Source organism: Microtus ochrogaster, chromosome 8 (assembly GCF_000317375.1).
Source record: "Microtus ochrogaster isolate Prairie Vole_2 chromosome 8, MicOch1.0, whole genome shotgun sequence".
NCBI lineage: Eukaryota > Metazoa > Chordata > Mammalia > Rodentia > Cricetidae > Microtus > Microtus ochrogaster.
This window is the reverse complement of record NC_022015.1, coordinates 33,863,105-33,876,350: the sequence shown is the minus strand read 5'-3', so window position 1 is coordinate 33,876,350 and position 13,246 is coordinate 33,863,105. Positions and strand designations below refer to the sequence as shown.

At 50.1% G+C, this 13,246-nt stretch overlaps 2 protein-coding genes across 5 annotated transcripts in view; one reads left to right on the top strand and one right to left on the bottom strand.

Annotated features, from left to right (window-relative positions):
* The window catches only part of Rnh1 (ribonuclease/angiogenin inhibitor 1), a 13,646-nt gene extending 1,153 nt beyond the window's left edge, over window positions 1–12,493 (top strand). Inside the window, exons 1-10 of one of the 4 annotated variants that reach the window (XM_005351498.3) lie at window positions 3,507–3,724; window positions 5,866–5,970; window positions 7,416–7,586; window positions 7,903–8,073; window positions 8,812–8,982; window positions 9,058–9,228; window positions 9,316–9,486; window positions 9,714–9,884; window positions 11,200–11,370; window positions 11,462–12,493. In XM_005351498.3, the coding sequence (XP_005351555.1) occupies window positions 5,885–5,970; window positions 7,416–7,586; window positions 7,903–8,073; window positions 8,812–8,982; window positions 9,058–9,228; window positions 9,316–9,486; window positions 9,714–9,884; window positions 11,200–11,370; window positions 11,462–11,549 (1,371 nt within the window). In that variant the 5' untranslated portion in view covers window positions 3,507–3,724; window positions 5,866–5,884 and the 3' untranslated portion in view covers window positions 11,550–12,493. The other 3 variants (XM_005351499.3, XM_005351497.3, XM_005351496.3) reach the window with 3 other exon arrangements.
* The window catches only part of Ptdss2 (phosphatidylserine synthase 2), a 45,066-nt gene continuing 34,369 nt past the window's right edge, over window positions 2,550–13,246 (bottom strand). The window contains exon 12 of the mRNA XM_026781137.1: window positions 2,550–3,494. Coding sequence (XP_026636938.1) covers window positions 3,476–3,494 — 19 coding nt within the window. The 3' untranslated portion in view covers window positions 2,550–3,475. The remainder of the gene's footprint in view (window positions 3,495–13,246) is intronic.

Sequence of the window (13,246 nt, the reverse complement as noted above, 5' to 3'; positions counted from 1 at the left end):
TTGTAGACCAGGCTGGTCTCGAACTCACAGAGATCCGCCTGCCTCTGCCTCCTGAGTGCTGGGATTAAAGGCGTGCGCCACCACCGTCCGGCTGCTTTTGTTACTTTTTTGAGACGGCCTCACTATGTAGACCAGGCTGGCTTTGAACTCAGATCTGCCTGCTTGGGCCTCCGGGGTAGAATGCTGGGATTAAAAGCAGCCCATGTCCTGCTGCAAGACATTAAAAAAAAATGTAGCAGAGCCATGTGTAGTGTGCACCTTCCCCTCATTCATAGTTGCTGGTGTCTTGAGTTCTCATGGCTCCTGCAGCCCGGAAGATTAAGCTAGGTCTGTAGTGACCACTTTGCAGGATGTTAGGGGGCTGATTTCCAGGCTACCTTCTTGCCTGCCTCACTTGTCTCCCTCTCCCTCTTCAGGGCCCCCTGTACCAGGTCTTTTTGGGAAAACAATCCCTGACCTCCCACACTGCTATGCTGGAGTCTCCTTTTCTTGTGTTACTTAAACCCCAGGAAGGCTGGTGTAATGGATTAAGTAAAATGCTGCCAATCCCCAAGTGGCTGCAGCAGGCAGCGGGTCATGAGATCACGCTGCAGGTCTCCAAAATGGTGGCAGGCAGTGGGCAGTGGGGTCCTGAGAGCCGCCAGTCCCAGGCAGGGAAGGCACAGTTTCCTGAGTGGCTGCAGTGGGCCATGAGTCCCAGGCAGGGAGCCACCTAGTGGGCGAGAGACAGAGACATGGATAGGGACGCCATACAGAGTGAGGTTGGATATTTATTTAGTGGGTTATGGAGGGGGAAGGGGAGAAGGGGGAAGAGCAGAGAGACAGAGACAGAAAGGGGAGAAGGGGAAAATGGGGAGAAGGGAGAGATTCAGAAGTTTCCTCCTCAAGAGAGACGGAAAAGGAAGAGACTTGGGCTGCAGGCAGAAAGGAAGATCTGCCTGCCTCAGTGATGGACGGGGAGGGGGTGGGTGGGGCTTGTCTCTTAAAGGGACAGGACAGATCATTACATTCCCATCTTTTTTATAATAAAAAGGCTGGAGGTTAGGCACCACAGGTTAAAGGAATTGGGGTGGCAGATTCTCAAGAGTGCTTTCTGCTTATTTGTGGGTGTCATCTTTGGGGGGAACCTGAGAAAGCTGGGTGCTGGTCACATCTTGGCATAGCTGGTCTCTTTGCTCCTGTCCACTGTTTGTGGTATGGGAATGTCTGGTTTCTTACACCTGTTTAAGGTATTGGCAGAACAGAGGACAAAGTTAAGTTTAGGAAAATAAAAATATTTTAGGACCAGGTAATTGAGAGGGGTGTATTTGATCTGTTTAAGGTGGATCCTTTAATTCAGCTCCCTGGAACTCACAAGAATTCTTTGGGTTTATGAAAATATAAGTTTTAAACAGCAGCATATTTATATTAGAATGACTGTGACAGATGTTTTAGTACAATGAAAAGTATTTTAAAAACTATGGAAGGCAGCATGAGAGAATTTTGTTAACTTGTATCTGTCCTCACACCTTTATAACTTGCAGGCACACATCTTAATAACTTGTATTTGTGTTTTGTTGAAATTTGTATGGTGAGGTTGTCCTTTTAAATTGACAAAACCTCTCAGGTGTCAAACTGCATCAGAGATCTTTGAGAAGGATAAAATTTTACTTGAGTTATTGATTAAAAGACGACAGAGAACTTACTTGGTTGGCACCTAGAGCTACTCCTCAGGGTCCTCCATGGTTGCTGAAGGTCTTATTTGCCTTTTTGCTGTTTAGTGCAAGTCCTGTGGGCTAAGAAACCTATAGGAAGACAAGCCTCCCTTGACCTGAGCAGCTAGGCTGTTGATTCCAGTGATCCTGTCCACGTCTGGAGAGCTTCAGTTTAGATGAAAGGCAGTTTTTCCCAGTGGTCAGCGCTTGGCAATTGAAGCAAACTGCATATGGACAAACTGTGCCCGTTTGTCTTCTGTCTTCTTTTGAGGAAATAGAGTGCTGCTGCTAGGAGCCAACCTGTCTCTTTTTGTTATGAAAAGTTGTTTTTTATATAATTAAATATTTAAATGCCATATTCCCCAGATCTCTGAGCAGTTGAGGGCTGTTTATCATGTGTCACTACAGTATAGAATCTGCCTGGAGAGCTGGGTCTGAGCTTGGCTATACTGGCTCTTAACCTAACAGGTAAGATTTGCACTCATAAAAAGACAGAAAGAAGAAGAAACTGCTTGCAATAGAAGGTTAATGGCAGAACTGACAATAGTAGAGAACATCTTAATATATTTTAAATGAGGCTTGGATTCAATATAAAGTATGTTTGTAAGAGACACAAAAGTATATCCCAGTTTAAAACATGAGACATTGATTTGTAGTCTGGAATGAGATACAATGAACAGACAATTATAACATTTAACAGTAAACATAGGTGCATTTAATTACATGTATGAACACACACACGGAGTGAACAGGAATTGGGTGAAGTGGATGCTCTTGGTGGGCCCTACCAAAGGCATGACACTGTGTAAAACACACATGCAACAGAGTCAGCAAGAGGAATTTAGAGACATAAGCATAAATAAACTGGGACCAGGCAGGGAATACCTCAGTAAAGATGGCAGAACTTGGTCACCTGACCTTGCTTTCAGTTAAGATGGCGGTGAAGTCACCTAACCTCAGTTAAGATGGCAGTAAGATCACTCATGTAACAGAGTTAACACTGGGGAACCAGACAGGGAATACCTCAGTAAAGATGGCGGAACTCTGGCACTCAGTAGGTGTGCAACAAATAGGTGGATAAATGCTGGTTTCTTGACAAGTGTGGCTCTCTGTGCAGGAGAATGGGGCTCTTGAGTGACATTCAAACTCTCTTTGCTGACCTTTTCCAAGTGCTAGAATTCCAGCACTCAGGCGGCAAATCTGCGAGTTCGAGGCCAGCTGCCCATCAAGACCTGTTTCAAAAGGCAAAATTCTATAACTTGGGAGTATGTTACAAAGTTTAAACATGGGCTGACGAGATGGTTTAGCAGTTAAGAGCATTGGCTGCTACTTAACCCAGTTCAGTTCCCAGCATCTGATATAACTCCAGTCCCAGGGAATCTGATACCCTCTTCTGGCTTCCCTGGGCACGATGCACAGACATATGCAAACGAAACATTCATGATTAAACAGTGACAAAATGCTTGCTCTTTCTGAGTGTTGAGAGCTTCATGCATAAAAGGCTCTCTGTTTATCACCCCCAGCCACATCCCGAGCCATAAAGGGTTTTTTTGAGGGGGGTCGTGTTTTGAGACAGGGTTTTTTTTTTTTCTTTCTTTCTTTCTGTGTGACAAAGCCCTGGCTGTTCGGGACTCTCTTTGTAGACCAGGCTGGCCTCGAACCCTCAGAGATCGGTCTTCCTTCCCGAGCGCTGAGATTAAAGGCGTGCGCGCCACCACAACCGGTTGACTCGTAGGAGGAGACGCGGGTGTGTGCTGTTCGTACCAGATCTCTCGTCGCAGTCAACCCACTTCGCGGCAGCTGTGGGTCATTTTACATATTTTTAGTCAGGCCCAAAAGAAGTGACTCAGGTTTGTTTAGTTCTGTTCCCAAAGTGCAGTTTGCATGTGGGCGGGGCAGACCTGGTGGGAGGTTTCCTGAAGGCAAAAAGTGAAAGCCGAGGGGCCAGAGAGTGAAGAGCGGCCTGAGTTTCGAGGCCCCGCCCTGGGCGGAAGGAACGGAGCGGTTGGGACCTCTAGCAGCAGAGCCAGGTGAGCTAGGCCATGCTTCGGGGAGCCCGGCTGGCTCTGAGGGTTTTTCTCAAGTCCCCTCCTGGCCCTCTTAATACGTGGCAGAGCGTCTGGACCAGAAGGTTCGAGGGACCAAAAATAGGGCGGGGGCGGGATCGCTGGCCCAGCGAGCCTCTGAGGCCTTTTCCTTCCTAGGGTGGCACAGATGTGCCCTAGGGTCGCCTTTCTCTCTGCTTTAAGGCTGAGCTCAAGTCTCCGTCCGCCAGCGGCCTCTCGGCTTACTTAAAGACCCAAAGGGGGCTGTCTTCAGATCCCAGAATTAACCAAACCGGGCTACAGCTAGGAGGCGCTAGCTAGCACCCCCCCTCCCCCCGCAGTTAAGCCGAGGTCTGAATAATGCCTGTAAATCAGCCTTGTAGGGCCTCCAGCCTGATCACCTGTGTTCCTTCCAAAGGGTCAAGGGTCCAGAGAAACCTAGGGCTTGGTCCCAAGGCCAAGCAAGGGGAGGAGCGTGGGAGGAGAGCCAGCTGCTGGTTACTTTCACATCCCTTGTCCCTGACCTCAGATGATCACGGAACTGGCTGACACCCTGCCTCAGAGCCCAGCCCTGTGCTTTCCCATAAGGTAGACACTCTAGGATCCCCTGGTCTGTAGTGCACAAAAGGACAAGCCTTGTGGGCCAGGGCTGCTGAGAGTCCTGGAGCAGCCCCACCCCACCTGGAGTTCTCCAGCAACAGCTGTTTGGATGACGCACCCTGGGATCCAGTCGTTGCTGGTTTTAGTCACTGGCTCTTTGTGGGTGGGGATAACTGGTTGCTCCATGCCGTGGCTGTTGTGACCACAGTGAGTTATCTACTCCCTTGCTTCAGTTTCCCCAAAACTAACCCTTGTGTCAAGATGTGCAAAGTGAATATTTCTCCCTGGCTGGCATTAAGGGGGCATTCTTCCAGCTCTGGGAAGGAAAGGGAAGGCCCCCTTCAGCAAGGCCATTCTGTGCCAGGCACTGTAACCTCACATAGAATTGTGGTCACTATCGTGACCATCTAGCCTAGAGGGCGGCTGGAGTGTGTTTCTATTGCTCTTAAACAGAACCCAGTACCCCCTCCCCAATCTCTGTGCTAGCAGTAAAGCAGAGACCACTTCTTCCAAGGAGTCCTCCAGGACCCCACATGCTGTCCAGACTGGCCTGCTTGACAGGCTCAGGAGATACGGGGCCATGGATGTCTGTGCCCCAGTGCCAGCCTTGTTTATTCAGGTTCTGTGCCCATCCCTGTCAGAGCCTGTGACCTGTTTGTCCCGGCTTTCCTGGATATAGGTCTCTTTTTTTCTCAGCCTGATGGGCAGCCTGGATCCTTTGTGGGCTGGGCCTGTCCTGGCTGAGGGTTTTTGCAGAAGATAATCCTGTCCTGGCTGAGCTCCTAGCCTCAGAAGGAAGCCATGAAAGATCCCAGAGCCCTGTGCCTACCCACCCCCACCCTTCAGGTAGTTGCTTATGCCCAGGATCCTGGCGCCCTGGCATCTGACTTTGTGGATGACTTGGCAACAGTAGTGTGGTGCTGCTTGCCACCCAACTTGTTCTCGGGACATGGGCTGAGTGAGCAGGAAACCCCCCGCTGGGGTTTCCAGACACAGCTATGCTCAGGCACGTAAGAGGCAGGAGAGGGCTGGAGAGATGGCTCAGAGGTTAAGAGCATTGCCTGCTCTACCAAAGGTCCTGAGTTCAATTTCCAGCAACTACATGGTGGCTCACAACCATCTGTAATGGGGTCTGGTGCCCTCTTCTGGCCTGCAGGCATACACACAGACAGAATATTGTATATGTAATAAATAAATAAATATTAAAAAAAAAAGAGGCAGGAGAGTTCCAGGCTGGACTCGGTGCCGATGCTGTCTTCAGTGAGGAGGTGCTCGGGTGGCTGGGCTCCTTCTGACTGCCCTGGTGCTGGCCCTTATGTTCTGCTGCTTTTAGTGGTATTTGCTGGGGTGCATGTAAGTGGCCTCCTCTCCTGACACCTGTTTATTTCTGGAGACACTTGCTGGGGAGAGACTGGGCCCCTACTGAAAAGAAAATGTACTCTTTCTGCTTTTGGACTCTTTCTGTTACAAATTCTATCCTGTCAAGCTATGGAAATTTCAAGAGTTCTCTTTCTTCTTCTGCCCAGATTACATTGTACACCTACCATGAGTCTTGACATCCAGTGTGAGCAGCTGAGTGATGCCAGATGGACAGAGGTCCTTCCCCTGATCCAGCAATACCAAGTGGTCAGGTAGAGGCAGCCTTGGGGACCTCGTGGGTACCATTGGGTTTGGCTGGGAGGGCAGAACTCTGTTGTAGAGGTGGGTGGTTCTTGCAGCTTGGTGGCCACCTGACAAGGGTTTGCTGTGTTCCAAAAGGATGCTCCTCATGGACACGAAAATGTCTTGCATAATTTTCATGAGGTGTTACTTCAACCTTTTTGTTTGTTCATTGTGAGACAGGGTCTCACTCTGTAGCCCATATTGGCCAGGAATTGAGCTCTAGGGACATGGCTCAATAGTTGAGCACTTGCCTAGCATGCCCAGGGCTTTGGTTTCAGTTGATTTCCCCAAATACAAATGAGCTTGATGGTACAAGCCTGCTCTCCCAGCACCGGGGACGGGCAAGCAGGAGGATCAGAAGCCCAACGGCATTTTCTACTACATAGTGAGCGTAAGTTAGCCTGAGATACAGGGGCCTGAAAACAGCTGAGAGCCAGGCCTGTAACAGGTAGGAGAAGCATATGCGAACCACTGCAGGCTCAGGTGGAGCAGGCAGGCTTGGTGTGGAGACTGGTGGCAGTGGCAGGTGGTGGACACCTTAAGTCTGGCAGTGTGGACCCTTATGATTCAGCTTTTCCTTCTAGTCTAGACGGACTAGGTGGTGGTGCCTGTCCACACCTGTCCCTGGCCATCTCTGACTGAGAAAGGGAGTGGTGCCAGTTCCCAGGAAAGAGATCGGCACCTGCTTCATCCTCATTTCCCCTAGATAGTTTTAGGTTTGCCGCAGAATCCAAAAGTCATTCAGGCATCTGCAGCCCTCTGTCAGCTTCCATGTCCATGTCCCAAGACTCTCCTGCCGCCTTCAACTCTAGTCAGATATGGGTCCCAGCCTTGCCCTGTGATTTTTCCCCACTCTCAGTTGCTTATGATTCCCATGTGACTTTGATCATCCCCTTAGCCCTTTCTGTAGGGTTTCACTTCCTCTTGTCCTAGTGCCCTGACTTTTGAGACTAGATACCCTGCACGTGTTCGCTTGGCTAGTCTGAGGGCTTTTCATGGTGGCGATGTGCTTTTGAAGAGTGTGGAGAAATTATAGGTGTGGCCTCTCCCAGTGTGGACATAACTGAGTCATAACTTGCTGTGGTTCATCATGCACTCATGCGGCTGGAGCTCTGACCAGGTCTGAGTTCCTCTGCCTGCTATCAACATCCCTTCCTACTCTCTCCCCACCCCCATTCTCAGTGCTGGGGCTTTGTACAAGCTAGGCAGGCAGCGCTGGTTCTTGTTCTCTGAGAAAGTTTTCTAGCCCAGACTGAGCTGGGGCTTGGTATCCACCTGCCACCACAAATGCCTGTTTCAAGTTTAAACATGATAGCTATTATCCATATTTGGATTTCTTGGCTCCCAGTGGGTTGTGTGAGATGGTGTTGGATCTGAGGCCAGCGCCACGCTGACCCAGGGGTCCTGTCTACAGGCTGGATGACTGTGGTGTCACTGAGGTGCGATGCAAAGACCTCAGCTCAGCGATCCAGGCCAACCCTACCTTAACAGAGCTCAGCCTATGCACCAATGAGCTGGGGGACGCTGGTGTGTGCCTGGTGCTCCAGGGCCTGCGGAATCCCACCTGTAAGATCCAAAAGCTGAGGTAAGTCCAGGGGCTCAGCCCAGCCTGTGATGTACAAAGCCACCGAGAGGGGGTGAGGTAGGAAGGGGCAGGCTGTGGTAATAGGCACTCCCAGCTTCATCCAGGACACAGTTGAAGTGTGCAGTACTGGGACAGGCCACACTGTGGCTCTGTTCTGGGTTCCATCCCCAAGAATCTGGCTGAGCCACACTGGTGTCCTCCTTTGGCCTGGAGCCCCATCTAGAGGGAACCCTGTGAAGTGTCTTGGGAGCTCTGGCATGGGCTCATGGTATGGGCTGGGTCTGTTCCTGACTGCTGCTGATGGTGTGTGCTTCAGCCTTCAGAACTGCAGCTTGACGGAGGCTGGCTGTCGGGCCCTGCCTGACGTGCTGCGGTCTTTGCCTACCCTGCGTGAACTACATCTCAGTGATAACCCTTTGGGGGATGCAGGCCTGAAGCTGCTCTGTGAAGGACTTCTGGACCCCCAGTGCCGCCTTGAGAAGCTTCAGTGAGTGTATATCTTGTCAGGATCCCCGAGCTCTTGGCTGCCCCTGACCCAGAGCCCAGCCAGCCAGCCAGCCAGCCATCTAAGCACTCGGGAGGCAGAAGCAGGCGGATCTCTGTGAATTTGAGGCCAGCCTGGTCTATAGAATGAATTCCAGGACAGGCACCAAAGCTACACAAAGAAACCCTGTCTTGAAACAAACACCGGGCAGTGGTGGCGCATGCCTTTAATCCCAGCACTCAGGAGGCATAGGCAGGTGGATCTCTGTGAGTTCGAGGCCAGCTTGATCTACAAGAGCTAGTCCTGGGACAGGCCCCAAAGCTACAGAGAAACCCTGTCTCAGAAAAAAACAAAACAACAACAACAAAAAACAATCAAACAACTTTGGAGGGAACTCCTAGGATTTGCTAGGGACTGGCAGCTGACCTAGCCTCTGAGAGTGGGAACTGATACTCGTGGAGTCTGGTTTGATTCTGTAGTGTGACCTCAGATGAGCTGAAGCTACTGTCTGGTAGGAGATTGTTTTCTTTCTGCTGATTCTGGGAGAACCTCGGGATTGAGCGAGGTGGGGCTCTTTTCAGGAAAGGTTCCCTAAGCGATGTTGGTATCCACATGAACCTCATCAGATAAAGCTTAAGGAGGCAATAGAAAATGAGATACCAGGAATCCCTTATGTTCCCCTGATACTGTCTAGGCCCATCCTTAACCCTTTTGATTTGCTTGAGACCCATCTCCCCACAGGTTGGAATACTGTAACCTCACAGCTGCCAGCTGTGAGCCCCTGGCTTCAGTGCTCAGGGCAAAAGCCAACTTTAAGGAGTTAGTGTTGAGCAACAACGACCTCCATGAGGCTGGTGTCCAGACGCTGTGCCAGGGCTTGAAGGACTCTGCCTGTCAACTGGAGTCACTCAAGTATGTACCAGGCCACAGAGGCTGAGGGGTAGGAGCAGGCACCAGGGCTCCTCTTACTATGTCCTGTGTCTCCAGGCTGGAGAACTGTGGTCTCACATCAGCCAACTGCAGGGATCTGTGCGATGTCCTGGCCTCCAAAGCCTCACTGCAGCACCTGGACCTGGGCAGCAACAAACTGGGCAATGCAGGCATTGCAGCCCTGTGCTCGGGACTGCTGCTCCCCAGCTGTCGGCTCAAGACACTGTGGTGAGTCAGCTCCCAGCCTCTTTCCGTGGGGATGGAGGACATGGAGGTGAGTGAGGGACATCCTTCAAGAATGGTGGTGTTCCACAGGCTGTGGGAGTGTGACATCACTGCAGAGGGCTGCAAGGACCTGTGCCGTGTCCTCAGGGCCAAGCAGAGCCTGAAGGAACTCAGCCTCGCTGGCAATGAGCTGAGGGATGAAGGTGCCCAGCTGTTGTGCGAGAGCCTGCTGGAGCCTGGCTGTCAGCTGGAGTCACTGTGGTGAGGGGGCCTGAGCAGGAATGCAAAAAGCTAGGGTGGAGTGATGGCTGGGAGCTGCTGTTGGACTCTGGGAGTTGGGGTGGCAGGAAGAGGCCAGTGCTGGCTGAGGTGGTGGTACACAGAGGTTGAAGGATGGGAAAGGGAGTGGGTGAGCCCCTGGGTTCCTTACAGACCTCCAAGGGAAGGGCTAGTTGGAGCTACTGGCTCCAGCCTTGCTGTTCCTACAGGATAAAGACCTGTAGCCTCACAGCTGCCTGCTGTTCCCACGTCTGCTCCGTGTTGACCAAGAATCGTTCTCTGGTGGAGCTGCAGATGAGCAGCAACCCACTGGGGGACTCGGGAGTCCTGGAGCTTTGCAAGGCCCTGGGCCAGCCAGACACTGTGCTGCGTGTGCTTTGGTGAGTGTGCGGGGCTGGGGAATGTGCTGGGAGGTCGGGACAGTTCAAGTCTGGCTACCTTCCTTCTGTATGGAACCATAGTTAGGGACGTCCTAAGTTTCCCCCATCCCATCCCCCTCTGGATAGTGTGTGTATCCCAGGCACTCACTATGTAGACCAGGCTGGCCTCAAACTCAGAGATCTGCCTGTTGAGTGTTGTAGGTAAGGCATGCACCAAGCCTGGATCCCTAGTCATATTCTAGCAGCTTCCAAGAGTACTAGAAACTCATCTTCTACAGAACCTTGTGTCTCCTGGTCATTGAGCTAGATGTGGAATCTGAGCCACTCATTTCTTTCCCATCTCTTTCTGGTTCCAGGGAGGTCTCTGCCACCCCAAATCTCCTATATGTCTGCTTGTTCTCTTTGGCACGTTTTTGGTATTTTACATTTCTGTTTGTGTGTGCATGCCCCCAAACCCATATGCCATGTGGAGATCAGAAGATAATGCAGGAGCTGGTTCTTCTACCATGGGGTTCCAAGTATGGAACTCAGGTTGTTAAACTTAGTAGCAAGTAGGCCCAACTCTTTGGCAGCTTCTAAAATTTTCTACCCATTGTGCTCTGGGCTACTGATTTGCCTTTATGTGGGTCTTGGTCCCAGGAAGTCGTGTGCTTTCCTCATCCTTTTCCTTCTCTGCAGTGCCCAGGAGTCAGCACTTGAGTTTTAAGGGCAATTCAGTTCCTGTCCTCATTTTCTTCTTCAAGTTTTTGTTATCATTTCTAGACATTTCATTCCAGTCATTTCTGGCCAGTTCAGTCCTACTTACCATTTATCTCAGCCTTGCCCTCTGTGCTGCTGCATCTTGACTGCTGGTCATTTTTGGACATTTTGAAGGGTGGACCAGGACACTATACGTGTGCCACAGTTATAGGACACTCTGTACTCTAAGGGAAAGGTCAGGAGACATGGGGCCTGTGGATTTCAGGCCCACCTTTGGGAGGCAAGCCATAGCAGCTTCTTAATGTCACCTGCCCTACTTGTCCCTCTGGCTTCTCCAGGTCCCATCTGATGGGCCCTGCTCACTTGTTCTTCCTGTGGCCTGTACCCCAATCTTCCCCCATCTGGAACCTATCTGCCCTGTCACTTTCTATAGGCACCTGATGTGCAGGGTTCTGATCTAGCCAGGCTCTTGGCCCCTGCAGCAGTGCACACTGCCCCTGCCAGGGGGAGCTAGGGTTCTAACTGTTGTATCCAGCTGAGGAAAGCGTAGCTGCAGTTGAAGCACCAAGGGGTTGCCTTCCTGCCAAAGTGGAACAACTCTGCCCTCTCTACCCAGGCTGGGGGACTGCGATGTGACAGACAATGCCTGCAGCAGCCTTGCCGCAGTTCTGCTGGCTAACCGCAGCCTGCAGGAGCTGGACCTCAGTAACAACTGCATGGGGGACTTGGGTGTCCTGCAACTGATGGAAAGCCTCAAAAAGCCCAGCTGTACCCTTCAGCAGCTAGTGTAAGTGGATGTTCTTGGTGAAGGTGGTGGGACACGGGCTGCCTGTGCTCAGGGATTCATTCCAACTCACTCCTGCCTTGCCTGTGCACAGCCTGTATGACATTTACTGGACGGAGGAGGTGGAAGACCAGCTGCGGGCCCTGGAGGAGGAAAGGCCATCCCTGAGGATCATCTCCTGAGATGTGCACATCTCTGGACACAACGTTAACCCAGCCCCAGGGCCGGCCAGCAGGAACTCTGGCTCTGGGTGTTCTAGCATTGTAATCTTATTTTGGCAGAAAACTTTAGACACTTTATAACTATTAAAACACTTTGTTGACAAGGAAGGTCCTTATCATTGTGAGCCGGTGTAGCTGTGCTATGACTGCTTCCTGTGTGTGGGGTAGTTTATTCATGTGCTCACCCCAGCAGTGGGCCCTTAATCTCCAATATGGCCTTTCTTAAAAAAAACTTGGACAGCCTTGAACCTTGGGCATACTCTACTGTCTCTGTGTTGGAACTACAGGCATTTCAAAAGGGATTCCAGATGTACGCCATTACACTTTGCTCCAAGGCAGGTCTTAAAGGGACTTTCAAAGCTGGATCTTCTCCCTGCCTACACTGAGTAGTATAAGTGAGGATGATCTCTGCTTGCAGTGGTCAAGCATTACTTAGGAAGACTCATTTCCCATACCTGAAATCCCAGAGACTGGGTAAGACTCAGTGGTGGAGCTCTTCCTAGCACAAAAAGGATTGAAAACAAATCCCAAGAGATCAAAATCTCTGAAATCTAAAATCTCCAAATTATAAAAGATAAATCTTCAATGTGAAATTGCCAATAATTTTCATGACTAAACGTGCTTATGAGAAAAGGGTGGCTGGTCAAATTCTAGAGAAGAGACTGGCTATGTGATGTGGCAAATATAAAAGCTAGGGACTTACTTATTTAGTGACAGGGTTTCTGTGTCCTAGAACTCAAGAGATCTGCCTGCCTCTGCCTCCTGAGCATCAGCAGCATCCGGCTATTTGTAAGATTTGTATTTATGTAGCATTAGTGATAGCAGTGAACCGCCAGTGGATGCCGAGACCCAAACCCAGGTCCTCTGCAGGAGCAGCTACTGCTCTGAACCACTGAGCCACCTCTGATGGATTTTTGAGACAGGATCTCATATTGTAGCTTTGGCTTACCGGAACTTGTTATATAGACCAGGCTAGCCTCACACTCCCAGATAATTGCTTGCCTCTGCCTTCCCAATACTGGGATTAAAAGTGTGCACTAGCATACCTAGCTTCCTGACTTATTTTTAAAATTACACTTTTAAATTTTTTTCTTTTCTGTTTCTTTTTTCTAGACAGGGTTTTTCTAGACTCCTGCCTGTGCCTTGTGAGTACTGAGATTAAAGGTGTGCACCACAACCCCACTAAAATTTATTTTATTTTATTTTATTTTTGGTTTTTCGAGACAGGGTTTCTCTGTGGCTTTGGAGCCTGTCCTGGCACTAGCTCTGTAGACCAGGCTGGTCTCGAACTCACAGAGATCCACCTGCCTCTGCCTCCCGAGTGCTGGGATTAAAGGCGTGCGCCACCATCGCCCGGCACTAAAATTTACTTTTATTGGGGCTGGAGAGATAGCTCTGTGGTAAGGAGCACTGGCTGTTCTTTCAGATGATCTGGGTTCAATTTTCAGCACCCATATGGCAGCTCACAGCTGTAACTTCTGTTCCAGGGGATCCAACACCATCACAAGATATATACATGCAAGCAAAACACCAATGTACATAAAATACAAATAAATTACTTAAAAATTATTTTTACTTTATTATTATTATTATTATTATTATTATTTTTAAAAGTTCTCACTACGTATTAGCTGACTTCAAACTTGCTAAATAGAACA